Below are 17,214 nucleotides of genomic sequence, written 5' to 3' on the forward strand. Positions count from 1 at the left end.
AGGTTCAGCACCTACTAACAGGTAATGCATTCTGATCATCCTGATATGAAAAAATAAAAACTTCCTACAGCATTCTTTAAAGGGAGCAATAATTTGATATAAGGACCAGCGTAGATACATAGCCTAACACTGTAAAACCTTTGTTTTACACTTCCAGAAATAATTTGGCTGCATCAAATAGCATGTTATCATTTCTATAGCACATTTAATGTGCAAATTGTAAATTATATCTTCATTTGTTCTGTCTGTGGTGCTCTGGTTTTTGGGTGCTCTGTACTTACAACGTAGAAAACCAAAATCTCATGTAATTTGCTGCATTTCATCTTCAGTTCATGTAAGATTGATTTATTCAAAAATATATTCCTACATTTGAAACCCTTTACATAATTCCATAGAAAATGAGGGATATGTTGAGTTTTTACTCACGCAAAATGTAGATGAGAAACATCAAGCAATTTAAGTCAGGAAACTTGTTAGACAGGTATTTCATTGAAGGAGAACTTGGTAGATATGAGACAGCTTCGAAGTCTATATAGAAAGGAACGTGAAAAGGTTTCTTGTTATAAAACCTCATGACTGAGCGGTATGAAAAGTCATGAAATGTCTTGTAGTTTAAATGAAATGAGAACTTTGAACCAGGTAACAAGGATCCAAGTGTGAACATTAGCCTAAAACTTCATTTTCATCTGTCCTTTTTCCTACCCAGAACCTGCCGTGAGAACAATGTGTACAAAATGTAATTATAGTGAAACCTCTTTCCTCCCCACAAGCCAATCTTCTTGTGGTTCATGCATTTTATCCCAATTAGAAAAACAGCTCTGGAGAGTTGGCACTGGGCAGGATGTCATGTGCCAAGGGTGTTTTAGAATATGGAAGACATGTTCAGAATAAAGAAGCATTTAGATTAGATAAGCTTGCCTAGGAGAGGTTATATGATATGTCTGTGGTAACAATATGGACATTCAAACTGATGCTTTTGCATTGATCAGGATTCCTGAAGGTGAGTCCTAGCACAATGTTTTGTTTTTTGATTAATGCATATCTGTGGTACATCTTTAGTGTTTTTAACTGTTTAAAAATATTGTGGCCCTATGCCTCACTCTTATTTTATATATCCAAGTTGTATCATGTTGTGATTTGCAAGTCATTAGAGATAAGCACAGTACTGTTTAGGAAAGGCCCAGAATTGCCAGGTGAATGTATCTGAATGACTCAGATACATATTTATGAGTATCCATCTCTCTCATCAAGATTCCTTGTATCTAGTTTAAGACATCTTGATATGAGTACTATCATCTTAAAATAACTGATGTTTGAATGGAAATCTCAGGGGATCTTATCTAGAATAAGTAGGCATGGAATATTTGGATAGGACTTCTGGTGTGTGGCTTTTTGGCCTTTGTCTTGTAAGTTATTTCCATGTTATTTATTTCTGTGACCCTTTAGTTACTACAGAATGAGATAACAGTATTGCTGCCTTACAAAGTAGTTCATTAACATTCCCAACAATGGGTAACTGAGGTTGAAGGTGGACCGAGGTTAGTCAATTTCCCTTTTTGCTGCATGCGCTGCACCCTAATTTGGGATCCTGACAGAAACAATTTGGTTTGGATCCAGACCATCCATTGCTAGCCCTGCTCCACCCCTGAAACAATTTGTTTTGGTGCCCTATTGGGAATGCAAGAAGGTTGTGTTGTTTCCATTCCACTGCAATTTGGTTTCTGCCAAGAACTCCATTATTCGTCTTGTTCTCTGCTATTTAATGGAAGTTACATAAGTTATGTAACTATTTACATAACTAACTTTGATTTCAAAAAAGCACAAATAAAGCTCATTAATGATACATCATCCGCAGACATAAAAACAACAACAGTATGATGTGAACATATACCCCATAATGTTTGCTTTGCTGATTTCCGTTCCTGACCTCAGGTGAACATGCAAACTGCAGCTTCCTTTTCCATTTTCTTTGGAATACTCTGACATCCCTCAGCCCTGGTCAGGCTATCACCAGTGGTTTTCCCACCTGTGGTAGCTTGACAACAATCTGCACCTTCTGTCCTGGTAGAGACCTGCCTTCAGCAGAGCACGGTTGAGAGAAACCTCCGCTTAATTGTTGATCCCACCTATGTAAGGCACCCATATTCACACTAATAGAGGGAACTTGCACATTGTATCTGGACTATTAAGAAAAATGATGGAGTTCTTTTTCTAATAAAATATAAATGGCTTTATTCTCATGAATCATATTCTCTACCAAGCTTAACGATATTAAAATTTTAATTTTCTTTACCGAACAGTTAAATAACTCTTTTCCTTGAGTAATTTTCAAGATTAAATTTTAATGTATGTTGTATGAACTTGGTCCATTTATTTCCATGCAACTTTTAAAACTAAGTCCTTGGTCTTACTAAGATGGAAAGCACAACTCTACCACTTCCGATTGCAGTTGGGGTTCACATGATTCAATTCTCCATTATTATTATTATTATTATTATTATTAAAAAAACCTCTTTAGACATAGGTAACAAACTGCCAGAGGTAAGAGACATCGTCTTCCACCCGATATGCAAAGGATGTTCTCTCACATCCCTCCATCCATTACAAGAGCACCATGCAAGAACTGATGGCTAGCCTATGGTTATTTGTTATACTGATGAATTTTTCAGTTATAGATAGGGAGATTTGTCTAGGTGGCAGGAGCAAAGACAGTGAGTGTGATCTTGCTCCCTACTCTGCACACATTTATTCTAATAAAAATTTTCACAATGAGGGAAATTCTGATATGGGGACATTTTTAAACACATACTTTCTGAAGATACACAGTCATGTGAGAAGCTGTAGTATCCTTCCAGTTTAATGGTGGGATTGTCTACTAAGAAGCCTGAAAAGGTGAGCAAGATTATTGGTGGCAGAAGTACACATCATGTATTGGAGTCATACCCAATAGCAACAAGTTAGCTATAATTCCATAGAAACACAATAGTGATAACTTGAGCCATGCTTCTGTTGGGATTTTTCTAATCCATAATGCTTCTGGGCCATGGGGATATTCATGTAAAAATGCTCACAGTTTACGAAAATATTTGCTGTACATTTATTTATTTTTTTCATATGGCTGGAATCCGACATAGCACTAAGTGAATGTTCCATCAGCGCAAGGATTTTGTTTGCAACACAATATGTTCTTCCCATCTCATCTCTCCATTCCTTCCCCAGATCTGTTCTGGGCATTCTCACAACCCTCTGGAGTAGATTTTGGGGGGTTGTGGAGCACATGGAGGAGGAGAGGGAGCAAAGTCTCATTGTGCATGCAGAAAACCTTGTGCTGATGGGACAGGTTAGTTGTATACTGCCCTATATACTGCTTAAACTAAGACAGGCTCTAAGCGGTTTTCAAAATAAGAAATATCATACAGTATGTTTGCATTATTGTCAGGGACTGTGCAGAGGAGGAATGGTGGAGACCGCCTCCCCAGCCTGACCCTTCCAGAGTAGGGGAAGACAGTTTAGATTTACAACAGGGGTTTGAGGGAGGTCACAGTTCAGAGGCAGATGAGGGGAAATAATAGGAGAGGAGGAGGAAGAGGAAGCACCAGGGGGGCAACAGCTGATGGATGCAGTGTCTTCAGAAAGCGTTCCAGAACCCAGCGAGCCTTGAAAGTAGGAGAGCAAAAAGCTCAAAGACAGAGGGCATGTAGCAGCACCCATAGAGAAGGTGATGAGGATGATGAATGAGGAAGTGGGAGAGGCAGGGGGTGGGGGTGGAGATTCACTCGGGACAATGCCATTTTCCAAGAGGCTGGGTTCTACAGCCCCTCTCTATAAATACTGAATAAAAAGTGGACGGTAAGAACATTCCTTGTCTTTGTACGTTCCTGGGCAACCAGCCCTGGGAGTCTCTGGCAGCAGCCTGACAATTATATTTCTAAAACAAACCATAAAAACTCCAATAGAGTACAAAACAGAAATGCAGTTCAGTATAAAACAGTACGATTGCCCTTCAGAATCAAAAACATAGCAGCAGATTTTGAAAATATTGTAAGAGCCAGGGATCCCTTCCATCTTCAGCCTGACTCAAGATATACAACACTCACCCCACTAACATTTCACACCTAAATTCTGTCTTACATCTACACAAATCATGCAATACTTTCTCAGCCAACGCTGTTCACTCCATTATTCTCCCATACATCTACCAATACATATGGGTTCACCACCCAACCAGTCACTCCAATATCTCCCTCATAACTAACCTGTTTTTAATTGTTCACCTTATTCACTGTTCATTTGTGGTGAGGAACTAACGATTAGGCCAGCTATTTACAAAGCAGTAAGGTAAATGTGTCTTAAGTTGTATCTGTTATTAGCGTTTGAGCGACTAATGTAAGGAACTTCGTTACACCAACAACATATATACAGATTTCATTTCAACATTAGATAGAGCTGTGTGTGAGAGAGAGATTCTGAATAATGCCTGAAGTAAAAAAAAAGGAAGAAAACATCACAAGTTTAATGTTTTCAAATGAATTATTTTTTCAGAATATGACTCATGTTCTTTATACATCTCTTCAAATATTTCGCTAAAGTCAGTCTTCTGCAATTCTCTTTCAGCTGTTCATGGTGGACAATGGAGCAGATGATTGGAGAATAGCCATGACTTATGAGCGCATTTTCTTCATCTGCCTGGAAATCTTGGTGTGTGCTATACATCCTATCCCTGGCAACTATACATTCACATGGACAGCTCGGCTTGCCTTTTCCTATACGCCATCTACAACAATAGCTGATGTGGATATAATTTTATCCATACCAATGTTCTTAAGACTATATCTTATTGCCAGAGTTATGCTTTTGCATAGCAAACTTTTCACTGATGCCTCATCCAGAAGCATTGGAGCACTAAATAAGATAAACTTCAATACTCGTTTTGTTATGAAGACTTTAATGACAATATGTCCGGGAACTGTACTCTTGGTTTTTAGTATCTCCTTGTGGATAATTGCTGCATGGACTGTCAGAGCTTGCGAAAGGTAAGTCTCCATTTTATTAAGATGTGCCAAGATTCTTCAGGGGGAAGCCATGTGTTTTAAATGTATGGTGTGGATGTGACCTTTATTAATGCATCTCCTCCCCCCCAGGAATGTTAGTTGTTTTGTGCTTTATGTCACTTCTGTTCCCTATAATTGCTAGCTCCTTGCCTTTGAAGCATTTTAAGGAGATTATTAAATTGTATCATTACTTTGCTATAGCATCACAGGATGCTGAGTGATATTTATTTTGCTTTCACCTAAACTGGTATTTAAGTCATCAGAATCTGCCTGTGGTTTATTTTTGGCTTACCTAGAACATTTAAGAAACTGGCTGGGAACTATTAAGAGTACAATATGTGTGTGTTTACACAGAAGTCAGTTCCACTGACAGTCTTCTGTTGGGCTTTCTCCCTGGGCAAATGTGCATAGGATTGCAGCCTTAATCTATTTTGTCATTATCATTCCAGTTTATATCTCAGGTATTTTAATTATGTTGTGATGTGGTTATTAATGTGATGATGCACATTTAAAACTGGGGAAGGATACAGGAGAACTGGGGCATCACAGATGTTGGTGAACGTGATCCTCGTGTAGTTAATAGGCCTAATGTCACTGGCCTTGGTTGAATGTAACACTAATGAGGGAAACAAACCATGGTTTACTGGGAACCAGGCAGGCCTGCTGGTTCATGCTACTCAAATCGCACCAGTGGTTATGTGTGAGCCATCACTTGTGGTTTGTTTCAGGGAAAAGAACTATGAGAACAAGCCAACAATGCACTGTGTCCTGGACACAGCATTTATAGGATTGCACTGTAAATGTGTTTTTATACAGTATTATGTAAGCTGAACGTTGGAGTGGTGATGTACATATATCCAGATGTTCTTACCTTGCAACTTGGCTGGGAATGGGAGAGGGCTTGGACTATTGCTTCACATCCACCCAGTAATTCTATGAATTCCAGCATTCTTCTTAATAAAAATAATTAATGTAGCTTATTATAACTGAAACAGTCCTTGCAAGGAGGGGTGTCAGGGGCTGAACTGAGGAGGAATGGTGGGGTCTGCCCCCCACCTTCTCCTGAACCTTCCTGAGAAGAGGAAGACAGTATAGATTTAGAACAGCGGTTTGCAGAAGGGCATAGTTCAGAGGCTGCCGGGGGCAGAAGCTGGGAAATACTGGAAGAGGAACAACAGGAAGAAGAAGAAGCACCAGGGGAGAGACAGCTGACAGACTCAGTGTCCTTGGAAAGCATTCCTGACCCCCTCTGTCCCAGGACCTGGCGGGCATTAAGGGTGATAGAACAGAAAGCTCAGCTTATCCGCCGCATGGATGACATAGAATAGGAGAGATGGAAGGGGTGGAACCTTACTCAGAGCAATGCCATTATCTAGGGGAGACTGCTTTCCTTCGTCTCTCTCTGTGCATAGTGAATAAATAATTTGATAAGAAATTCTTCTTGTTTATTTGCTTCTTGGCTGCCACCGTGGGAGGGAGCGGATTCCTTGAAGCCTGACAGGGGAGGACTAAGCTCCCATGTTCCAAAGAGGAATTGCATAATGGGTGTGGTGGATTTCTCATTGTAAATATTATGAATATTTCTCATATGTATATATATATATAAATCTTAAATGCTACTTTTAAAAAACATGATACTTTTTTCCTCGGATTAATTGGAGCTGCACGCCCAATTTCCTGCACACCATGCTGCAAATGTTCCCCTAAAGCTGTAAGCCTCACCAAAATAAAAAAAAAAAAAAAAGGCTGTGCTGAATCGCTGTCATTTGCTTTGGCTTCAAGTTACTTATTAGCCAAGTTTTAAAATATAGTAAAATTAAATAGGAAACCTTTACAGGAGAGAAGATTGGGCTTGCCTGTAATCAAAATATTTCTTAATGTTTTACTAGAAGCAAATGGGAAAACATGCCCATTTCATTCCTCTCTTTCCCCTGCTGAAAAAGGCTTCCAATACAGGAACAGGTCAGACAGGAATACGTGTGGGAATGACACTGGTCAGCAGGCCAGTTGGCTGTTAATTGATTTGGCTCACAAAGGGTGATTGCCGGATACTGTTAAGGCTCAAACAAAAGATAATTATCTTTTTATTTTGGTTACCAAAGGTTAAGGAGAATGTAAAGTTGTGTTGAAAATGTCACTGGAGTGTTGTGACCCAGTTACATGGTTACAATGCTCATGCGGCTTTGGTTGGCCCTCATGCGGCTTTGGTTGGCCCTCATGCATGTTCACTTCATCAAATCTGGCCCTCTTTGAAAAAAGTTTGAGCACCCCTGAAATACACTATTTCCTCCCTACAAAAGGACTGTATGTAACAACTTCCAATTTTGCATTGGAAAGTTTAAACAAACTACTTGTGCCATCATGTATATGTTACTAGTTGATTCCCCACTTATCAGTAAAAGTTCTCTTAACGCCAAATCCTTCCATCTTGAACCTGGGGCCTTCTGCATGTAATGCAGTGGCTGGGCCATTGATCCTTCCTTGAAGGTCTGGAAGCCATCATCATCATGTACTCCAGGAAATTCATATGGACCTCTCTCTGTTGGTCATTTGGAAAACTCTAAAGGCATTTTCTTTTTTTAAAACCCCAGTTTCCACTTGGGTTTTTTGTGATTGATTGTTATATTTAAGAACAGTTTTATCTGTTAGTGTTCTTTTAATGTTATTTATTTTTTACTACCCTTTTATATTTTTAATTTTAGGGTTGTATCCAATGGGATTTCTCTATTTTCTCCTTTCACCACCCCAAAATCTGCTCTGGGGGTGGGGTTCCCCAACCTTCTAGGGCAGATTTTGAGGAGGAGGTGGCTACAGGGGAGAAATGGGTGGACGCTCCATTGACCAGAGCAAGATGGCACCAAGGAATACAACCCCTTAAAGTTGCTTCCATTTGTTGTAACTTGCCTTGCTAAAAAAGATGGGCTAGAAATACATTATTTATTTACTTATCCATTATTAATATATTAGCTCCGTAAAGTACCAAATATTTTATTTGTGTTGCAGTGGATGAAACACACGCGTCCTTCCCTGCAGCATTGCAACTTCCATAAAGCAACAGCAGGACACTAAAGGAGAGCGAGTTGGAGGGCAAAATGCTAACTTTGCATTAAAATCATAGAAAGAGAATGCAGAAAAATACTGAGTTGAAACCATAACCTGCCCAACCTTTGTGAAATCATTGAAACCGAAATATTACTCGTGAACAGATTTCTTCTTCAGTGATGTAAAAGTAGTCATAAAAAATTAATTAACAATGGTGATCAAGGACTGCCCATTATCACTTTGATTTGTTAGCATACCAATGCAGGGAGCGGTCAAATAATTTATTGTCGTTCCATCTTTCCTGCCAGATGCTGAAATGTCAATGTTAATTGGCTGAAAGCCTAATTTGTATTGCTGTTTAAATGTTTGCACTTCAAAAAAGGTGTTCATAATTAAGGATGGGTACAATTATTTTTAAAACAATATTTTATATCTAAGTAGTGGGGGGGGGGGAAAACATACAGTAACGATCAAAGACATTGGCACACAAAACAACAGCAAAGTAGAAATAGAAACTCATTAGTGAAGCTCTGCCCTTGAATAAACACAGAATTAAGTGTTCTCAGTCCCACTGATATCAGTGGACTTAAACATTCTTAGCTCTGTATTGGATTCTGAACTGGAAAAGAAATAAACTGATAGTACAGATCTTGAATTAAATTCTTAAAAAACAACAACACACTAATTCTAGGCCCTGAGAAGTTCGTCTTTTTTATGTGGTTGGCTGTGTATTTTTTGTGTGTGCAGTGTGTCTCCATCAAGTTTTTAAGGCATTTGGGTTTTGCAACTTTCATTAATGCAAAGAGTTTTACACTTGCTCGTCATGTTCTGCAAATGAACCTGTCACTGAGCCGCAGAACTTCAAAAGTGAGCAAGTAACAATATTGTAAAATACTGAACTCGTGACTGGCACGCACTTGCTCCAGCAAATGTTTATGCACATTTTTAAAACACACACGCACATATCTGTTTATGACTTAAGATTGTATTGCCTCAGCTTCCTGGAATCCGTTGTTGTAGCCACGGTGCATCCACCCAAGATGATTTGCAGCATAGCAGAACAACGGATGGAAATGAAACACTGGATCTAAGTGAAGTTGATAGTTGGTGCAATTGCTTCTCTTCCTTCTGCACCCTGACAGCAGTGGTGTTGATACAGCATCTTTGCGGGCCACAGTCTACCACATTTTAATGCTCCTCATCTTGGTATCACTTTGATGCTGTAGGGAGAAGGGTTCTCTAAAAGGAAGCACAGCAGCCATGGCTTAGTATTTTCAACCAAAATTTTACATCAGCCTGAAGTTATGCAGGCATCTAAAGATAGCAATTCATTGGCCTGGCACAGTCATACCAGATATGATGGAATCATTAGGGGTGGAAGTATCTGTCAATTTCAGTTTCTTCAGGGCTTTTTTGTTTTGTTTTCCCAATGTTAAATTTAGTTCTCCACATTTTGCCGCAATTTACAATTTCCCCCTTTGTAATATAAGCCTCAAGAAAACTCAGTGTCATCTTGGCATCCATTTTTCCAAATATACACATTTTATACGCACTTTTGACTAATGTACACATATTTGTAACACATTTCCCCGTATATAATACATTTCTGTGTTATTTTCACTAATACCTTCATTTTAATGCACACTTTCCTCCCTAACATGTGCGTTTTTTATAAACATTGGTAGGAGAACTTCATTGCAAAATTCAGATATGTTCAAATTCTGAAAGATAACTTTGTTGTGGTTTGGATATTGTTTTGGGAGTGCAAATTTGCAGATTAGGTTTTGAATGCACACTGAATCCATTTTTTTCTTCCATCCCTGGGGCCAGCTGTGTTTGTTCTTGACATGTCTCATTCCAAAACAGGTCGGGGTGAGATTACTGTCCACCTTTCAGAAGTCCCATAGCTTAGTGGTAGAGCATCTTCTTTGCATGCAGAAGGTCCCAGGTTCAAACCCCAGCAACTCGAGGAAGGTTTGGGACTGTCCACAGCCTGAAACCCTGGAGAGCCACCAGTCAACCCTAGTCAGTATAGACAATAATGAGCTAGATAGGCCAATGATCTGACGTGGTACTGAGCTTTGTATGTTCCTATGAGAATACAGGTAATAATAACTGACTCTTTACCCTACCTCACCTTCTCCATCATTTCAGGCTTTTTTGTCCCAACCTAACTATTGGGTGGGATGCGGGTTGTGCTGTGGGTTAAACCACAGAGCCTAGCACTTCCCAATCAGAAGGTCGGTGGTTCGAATCCCCGTAACAGAGTGAGCTCCCGTTGCTCGGTCCCTGCTCCTGCCAACCTAGCAGTTCGAAAGCACGTCAAAGTGCAAGTAGATAAATAGGTACCACTCCGGCGGGAAGGTAAACGGCATTTCCATGCGCTGCTCTGGTTCGCCAGAAGCGGCTTAGTCATGCTGGCCACATGACCCGGAAGCTGTACGCCAGCTCCCTTGGCCAATAAAGCGAGCTGAGCGCCGCAAACCCAGAGTCGGTCATGACTGGACCTAATGGTCAGGGGTCCCTTTACCTTTAACTGTTGGGTAACTGGCTGTGATTTGAGCTTGGGAGAGAAATGCTTGAATGATGAAGCCTGGGATGGGGGTCAGCTCACTGCACATGTGCATTCTTTTTTTGGTGTGAAAAGTAGATCCCACTGCTTACCCTCTTTTAGACATTAACATGGATGATATATGACTAAATAAACATGGATTCCACCATTACATCCAGTTGAGTTCTCAATAAAGGACATTCTGTTTAAAGAAAAGCATAGCATTTTCTACAATATTGTTGGGAAACAGCAACGGTTATGTTGTTCTGGGAATCAATCAGCATAAAAATTTAGAAAGACATAAACCACTGTTCTAGAACCATATGGCCAAGCATTCATAATTTAGAGCAAAAGGAAGCAGTAATATCCAAAGCATAACTCTGTTCCCATGACTGCAATTTGTTTTGGCTGGCTTTTGATGTTGAATTTTAGCTTGTTGTGACCCACCTTGGGATCTGCTAGTGAATTGTGGGCAATAAGTTGAGTATCATCATCTCCATTGTCATCAACAGAGATTGTATACAATCATAAAGGATCTACTGTATACAGCAGAAGAGTCATCTGAAGCCATTCTTGGTGGATAATCAAAGCTAGTTATGGTAGCAAACAATTTTCTGGAGTGAGTGACTTACTAGATCTTGGTAGGTTCTATTTGTGTATCACAGCTTGTGCAGTTGTGTGTGTTTCTCAGAAAGTAGAGCCTATACATAACCCAGTCTGGATGACTGCCACCCATCTCTTGACAATGCATTTTGAGCCCAAGCTCAGCAAAATATTAGAGCTGTGAAACCTGGGCATATTGCATTACTTTGAAAACATTGCATAAGCTGGTCCGAAGCTTACTGTATTTATTTTAAGGTATAGTTGAAGATGCCACTCTTTCCTTGCAAACCTGTCCTCTCGCTTCCCAGGCTCTCCATGGGTTCCCCTGCATCTTCCTGCCACATTGTAAAAAAAGAAGAAAATGTATGAACCTCTAACTAAAACTGCTACTTTTTTTCATGGCCCCAAAGTAGCTTGATGAACGATGTTGATGTTCACATGCTGGAAGGTACATGGGTAACTGTTGCCTGTTACCTAGCTTTTATGCAAGTACAGTGGTACCTCGGGTTACAGACGCTTCAGGTTACATACGCTTCAAGTTACAGACTCCGCTAACCCAGAAATAGTACCTCGGGTTAAGAACTTTGCTTCAGGATAAGAACAGAAATTGTGCTCCAGCGGTGCGGCAGCAGCAGGAGGCCCCATTAGCTAAAGTGGTGCTTCAGGTTAAGAACAGTTTCAGGTAAAGAACAGACCTCCGGAGCAAATTAAGTACTTAACCCAAGGTACCACTGTATGCTTAGGAGGAAACTGGGGGTGGAGCAGGAGAAACTATGGCCAAGCCATTTGTTTCTGATCAATTTATTTATTTATGCATTTGTTAGTCGTACTTCAAATGCTCTCAGGGTGAGTTACAAAAATATCTTAATTAAAACAAGTACAATGTACATCAGTATCATAAAGTAACACTACAACTATTTCAAAAACTATTTTTTTAGCTTCTGAAGGAGTATGTCTTGCATCTAGATTGCCTGGGCAAAACCCCTCTCATTTTATTGCATTTAGAGGCGACGTGTTTTGCTCCATGATAAGAGGTAGAAGGAAGAGTTATAAGAGGCAAGCTTCAAAGCATTGTGAAAGGCTAGCTGAACATCTGAACATAAGGTTAATGGGAGTCATGTGGCTAAAAGCCCATTCCACGCTTTTGCAAATGTAGACTACTTCATGTATTCAGACTTCGGCTGATAAGAGACTTTTGAAAGACCATAGCAACCCATTAACTTTCATAACTTTAAAAGACTGAGATAGTTAAAGAAGCTTTGTATATTGCAAAAAGCAATACTTTCTCTCCTACCCATAGGGATAGGCGAAACCTGCCTGTACTGCTTCGGAATACTTTTTGACTTTTTTTTAGCTGGGTTTCCAGATTGTCCTGGACTTCAGTAGCAACTCAGCCAAGCACCCAAATGAAATAAGTTATGTCATCCATCTACAGCAACCCCAGATAAATTGTTCTCTAAATAAAAATGTTTTGGCTTGTCCCCATCTCCTAAAAATGAGCTCCATTGGCCTCACCAATATATTAACAGAACTAAATACTCTGGTAGTGCCATCGTTTATTTGGTGCTAAAAACTGTAGCATTAATTCTGTTGCCTCATCTCCTCACGCAGAAGCACTGGACACATGATGTGTGGCAGTTCTAAAAGGCAGCCATCCAAACCCTGAATTATTTTTGCTTTCCAACACTGACATCTGCTTCAAAGCAGATTGCAGAGGTTGTCTTTCCTGGTCTCTCAGCTAGTTGCTTATCTAGCAAGACTGGTGACTGCAGACCTGCTGACATAATTAGTTTGTCACATATGCTTATTACGAAGAGATTTATACTATGAATGTCTTTTAATCCTCCCCCCCACCGCCCTGTTTAGACAAGAGTGCAATAATCTACGTGGAAAGGTTGGTCTTGTAATAACATAATTCATATTCATACATAAATGGTCAGGCCAGCAATGAAACATTCAGGTGTGGTGAACAGTTTGCAACACATCCCTTGGAGTGTAGATAGCAAGAATGGCTCAGCAATAGGAGTCAGAACTATTTCTAGCTCATCCTTAACGTTTGGCTGTAACACAATATAAGCAACACAACATAACATATACAGTGTCTAAAACAAAGGATTCTTCTATATATTATAATCCTGCTTAATTTGAGATTATGGGCAGTTTGGGGATGTGCACTAAGCATGCACTAAGAAATGGAGGCAGTGAGAGATTTTACTTTCTTGGGCTCCATGATCACTGCAGATGGTGACAGCAGCCACGAAATTAAAAGACGCCTGCTTCTTGGGAGAAAAGCAATGACAAACCTAGACAGCATCTTTAAAAGCAGAGACATCACCTTGCCGACAAAGGTCCGTATAGTAAAAGCTATGGTTTTCCCAGTAGTGATGTATGGACGTGAGAGCTGGACCATAAAGAAGGCTGATCGCCGAAGAATTGATGCTTTTGAATTATGGTGCTGGAGGAGACTCTTGAGAGTCCCATGGACTGCAAGAAGATCAAACGTGTCCATTCTGAAGGAAATCAGCCCTGAGTGCTCACTGGAAGGACAGATCCTGAAGCTGAGGCTAATGTTCTCAAAGCTACCAACATGAGTTTGACCAAACTGCGGGAGGCAGTGGAAGACAGGAGTGCCTGGCGTGCTCTGGTCCATGGGGTCACGAACAGTCGGACACGACTAAACGACTAAACAACAACAACTAAGCATATTCAGTCTGCACTGGGACATTATTGCTTTCCTCCCCTGTTTTTTTTTGGGGGGGGCGTTGCTGGTGGTCAAGCGAACATGATTGTGTTCAATCTTAACTATAGTAAGACAAACAACTAGGATTTCTCCCGGCATCTCTTCCTTTCATCTCTAGGAATTTTAAAAAGTAGATTTACAGTATGAACCAGGAAATAACTTACCCACACCATGAGATAGTTTTACTACCTTTTTAAATATATCTATGCCCCTCTTCATTCATCCTCCTTTCTCAGCTATTTCATTCCCCCTCCCATCTAGTCCCCCCTCCCTTTAACTGTTTTTATTTATTTTCATGGTACGGAAGAATTTTTTTGAGAAAACAATGGTTGCAGCAGTAAACAACAAATAACTTGTCCTGATAAAATTGCAGACTTTTATCATGCCGTGTGTTAGAGTTTCATTTCATTACTCTACTCCCATCTAGTTTTTACATTTCCCTCCCTCTCAAGTCAGACAGTGTTCTACAGCTATTGAGTTCTCATTGGATTGTGTTGGATTCTCTTTTCTCTTAAGGGCTTCCTCCCTCCTCTCTTTTTCCCTTTTCTTTTTTCTTTTACTCTTGCAAAACTTTGGATTATTCACGTCTTTTGACACCTCCTTGGGCATGGGTAGCGCCATTTTACACATTTGCATGTGAAGTCTTGAATCAGAAACAGAGAGAATGATGGAAATGAATGTAAACCCTACGCTGACCGGTAGTGTTGCTTTCAACAGCTTTTGTTTGGCCACAAAAAAAAAAAAAAATGTTTGGAACCTCAGATCAGGATTCATGATGACCAATATAATGGCACTAAGTACATTCATTTTAGCCGCATAACTTTACGGCCCCAAAACACTGGATGCTGATTTCAGCAGTCATTGCAAACAATTACAAAGTGATTCCAATTCAAATAATAGAAGTATTGCAAGGTTAGAGAGATGAACCAATTACTATATCCAAAGCAAAATGAAGTATACAGTATGCATGCTTCTGAAAAGTGCCAATTATAACAATTTGGCTCTGTTGCTGAATTGCTTCTCACCAGCTCTCAAACGGTTCTCTCTGGAAAAACGCATGGAGAGCAGCCACGAATAATGGAAGGAGGCTGCGCTTGCAACCTCCTGACAATCTTTTCACAATCTCAGATAGTAGCTCACAAACAGATGTTCATCTAGTCATAGTCCTTGACAGACTTTGTATCCATGCAGAGTCCTCTAATAAGACTATGCATCTGCAAAGCCTGGTGATGCAAACCTTGGTGTCAGGATTGTGGGGCAGCTAATATAATCCTTGTCCTTTGCCACCTTGCACCTTACTTATAGCTCTTCAGTGGCAGAGGAAGGGAGGGGAAGGCTGCATCCGCCTACACTAACTTCAGTGCCAGCTCTTAAAGATAAAAAAGCATTGCTTCTGGGCATTAATTCATGGGCAATAACAAACTGAAGAATAGGTTTAAATACAAGCATATTTAGAACCTTTAACATGAGAATAGTAAGATGAATTGCCTTTTTCAAGGTTGCATTTTGCTTCGGGCTTCAAACCTTATGTGGGAAAAGACTGTTCCTGCATTCCCATAGTTCCATTTTTACACTGCTATTCCTTTAATGAACTCATGGGGGTGTGTGTCCCCCCCCCCATTTTCACAACAACCCTGTGAGGTAGGTTGAGGGGAGAGAGACTGAGCCAAGGTCACACCACAAACTTCATTGCTGAGTGAAGGTCAACCTTGACTGAACCTCCCTGGTCCTAATCTGACACCCCAAACACCCACCGCACCATACTGAACTATGACTAGCAGCTTATTCCAAAAGTGCAATGGGTTGTGTATGCTGATCAGGAAGATGAAACAAAATTCTCCTGCTGAGATATTTAATTGGCTTTTAAGATTGCGATTTAAACGTTTTTCCATTTTATTATTAGCAACAGTATATGATTGCAGCAGACAGATAATGGTTTCTACATCCAAAAGTTATGCTGAATTAAAGATGGGAAAATGTGGCCATTCTATCAAAAAGTGGAAATGTTTTGAGGGAGTGGAAAGATAAAGCAGGGAATAATTTATTTAAAGATGCTTGAGGGAAACGGGGGGGGGGGGGCGGCGGACCTTTTCTCTTTACAGAGTCACGAGGTCATTTAGTTTGATGATTCTGCCCTCTTGGAATGGAAAAAAATTTTTTAATTCAAACTGTCTAGAGGGAAAGGGGGTCAATAGCTTCTTCTCCTCTGAACAGAAAGACAGAATTTATCTAGACACTTTATGTCCCCATGTTTCCCAAGCAGTACTCCCCGTCACAAAGTGACAGTAGACCACCAGCAGTTGCAGTCTGAAGGGGAACTTGAAGATTGCCCTGGTAGCTCACCTCAGAGAAGAAATTCATGTTCATCCTTATTTAAACAAAAGTTTCTATCATTTTCTACTTAAACTTCAGGGTTTCCTGGACTTGGAGACTTCACCTGGCACTCTTACCAGCACCACAGTTCCCTGGTGAATTGAAGCAAGAGTTTTATTTACTCTGGCCAAAATCTCCTTCACATTCTAGACATATAAAGCCTTGAATTGGGTGTATCTCTTTCCAGAGAGATAACAAACCTTAGCAGAACTGGCAGGGTGAGATGTTCCCTATCTTCTTGACTAACTGTACTGGCAAACTTTGGGAATGATAGATACCTTAAAAACACTTTCATGACTGAGATTCTTTCCAGTACAACCATCTTTCCAGATATTCTCTCACTGGCACTAGGACCTTTTCTTTATACAGGAACTTTAGTCTTTTGTTCTCTGCAGATTTCAAGCCCGACACTCTTGGGGGTGAAAGGCAGCTTTATTTTTCAATATTCTGCATATACAAACCAGTACGGATATGTCATCACACCCACACATAAGAAAACTACCATCTGGCTTCCCAACTTTGTGTGAAGGAATTTACTTTGCCAGTGTTTCAAAACCAAAGGCAAGCATCCCTTGAAATTCTTACTCTCAAGGTGATCATCCTGGTAGCATTAATGTCAGCAAAGTGGTTGGCTGTATTTGTGTGCTTTCATACTAAGGTAGTTCAACTCCTTCATTTCTGTTTTATTCCTAAGACGAACACTATACAGTGGTACCTCGGGTTAAGTACTTAATTCGTTCCGGAGGTCCGTACTTAACCTGAAACTGTTCTTAACCTGAAGCACCACTTTAGCTAATGGGGCCTCCTGCTGCTGCCGCGCCGCTGGAGCATGATTTCTGTTCTCATTCTGAAGC

The 17,214-nt window shown here is 40.3% G+C and overlaps 1 protein-coding gene across 2 annotated transcripts in view; it reads left to right on the forward strand.

Annotated features, from left to right (window-relative positions):
* KCNN2 (potassium calcium-activated channel subfamily N member 2) overlaps nucleotides 1-17,214 on the forward strand; it is an 87,456-nt gene that overhangs the window by 20,351 nt on the left and 49,891 nt on the right. For both annotated transcript variants that reach the window (XM_080972515.1, XM_080972514.1), the window contains one exon: nucleotides 4,615-5,033. In XM_080972515.1, the coding sequence (XP_080828641.1) occupies nucleotides 4,615-5,033 (419 nt within the window). The remainder of the gene's footprint in view (nucleotides 1-4,614; nucleotides 5,034-17,214) is intronic.

The sequence above is a fragment of the Podarcis pityusensis genome (genome assembly GCF_964106645.2).
Source record: "Podarcis pityusensis genome assembly, chromosome: 11".
NCBI lineage: Eukaryota > Metazoa > Chordata > Lepidosauria > Squamata > Lacertidae > Podarcis > Podarcis pityusensis.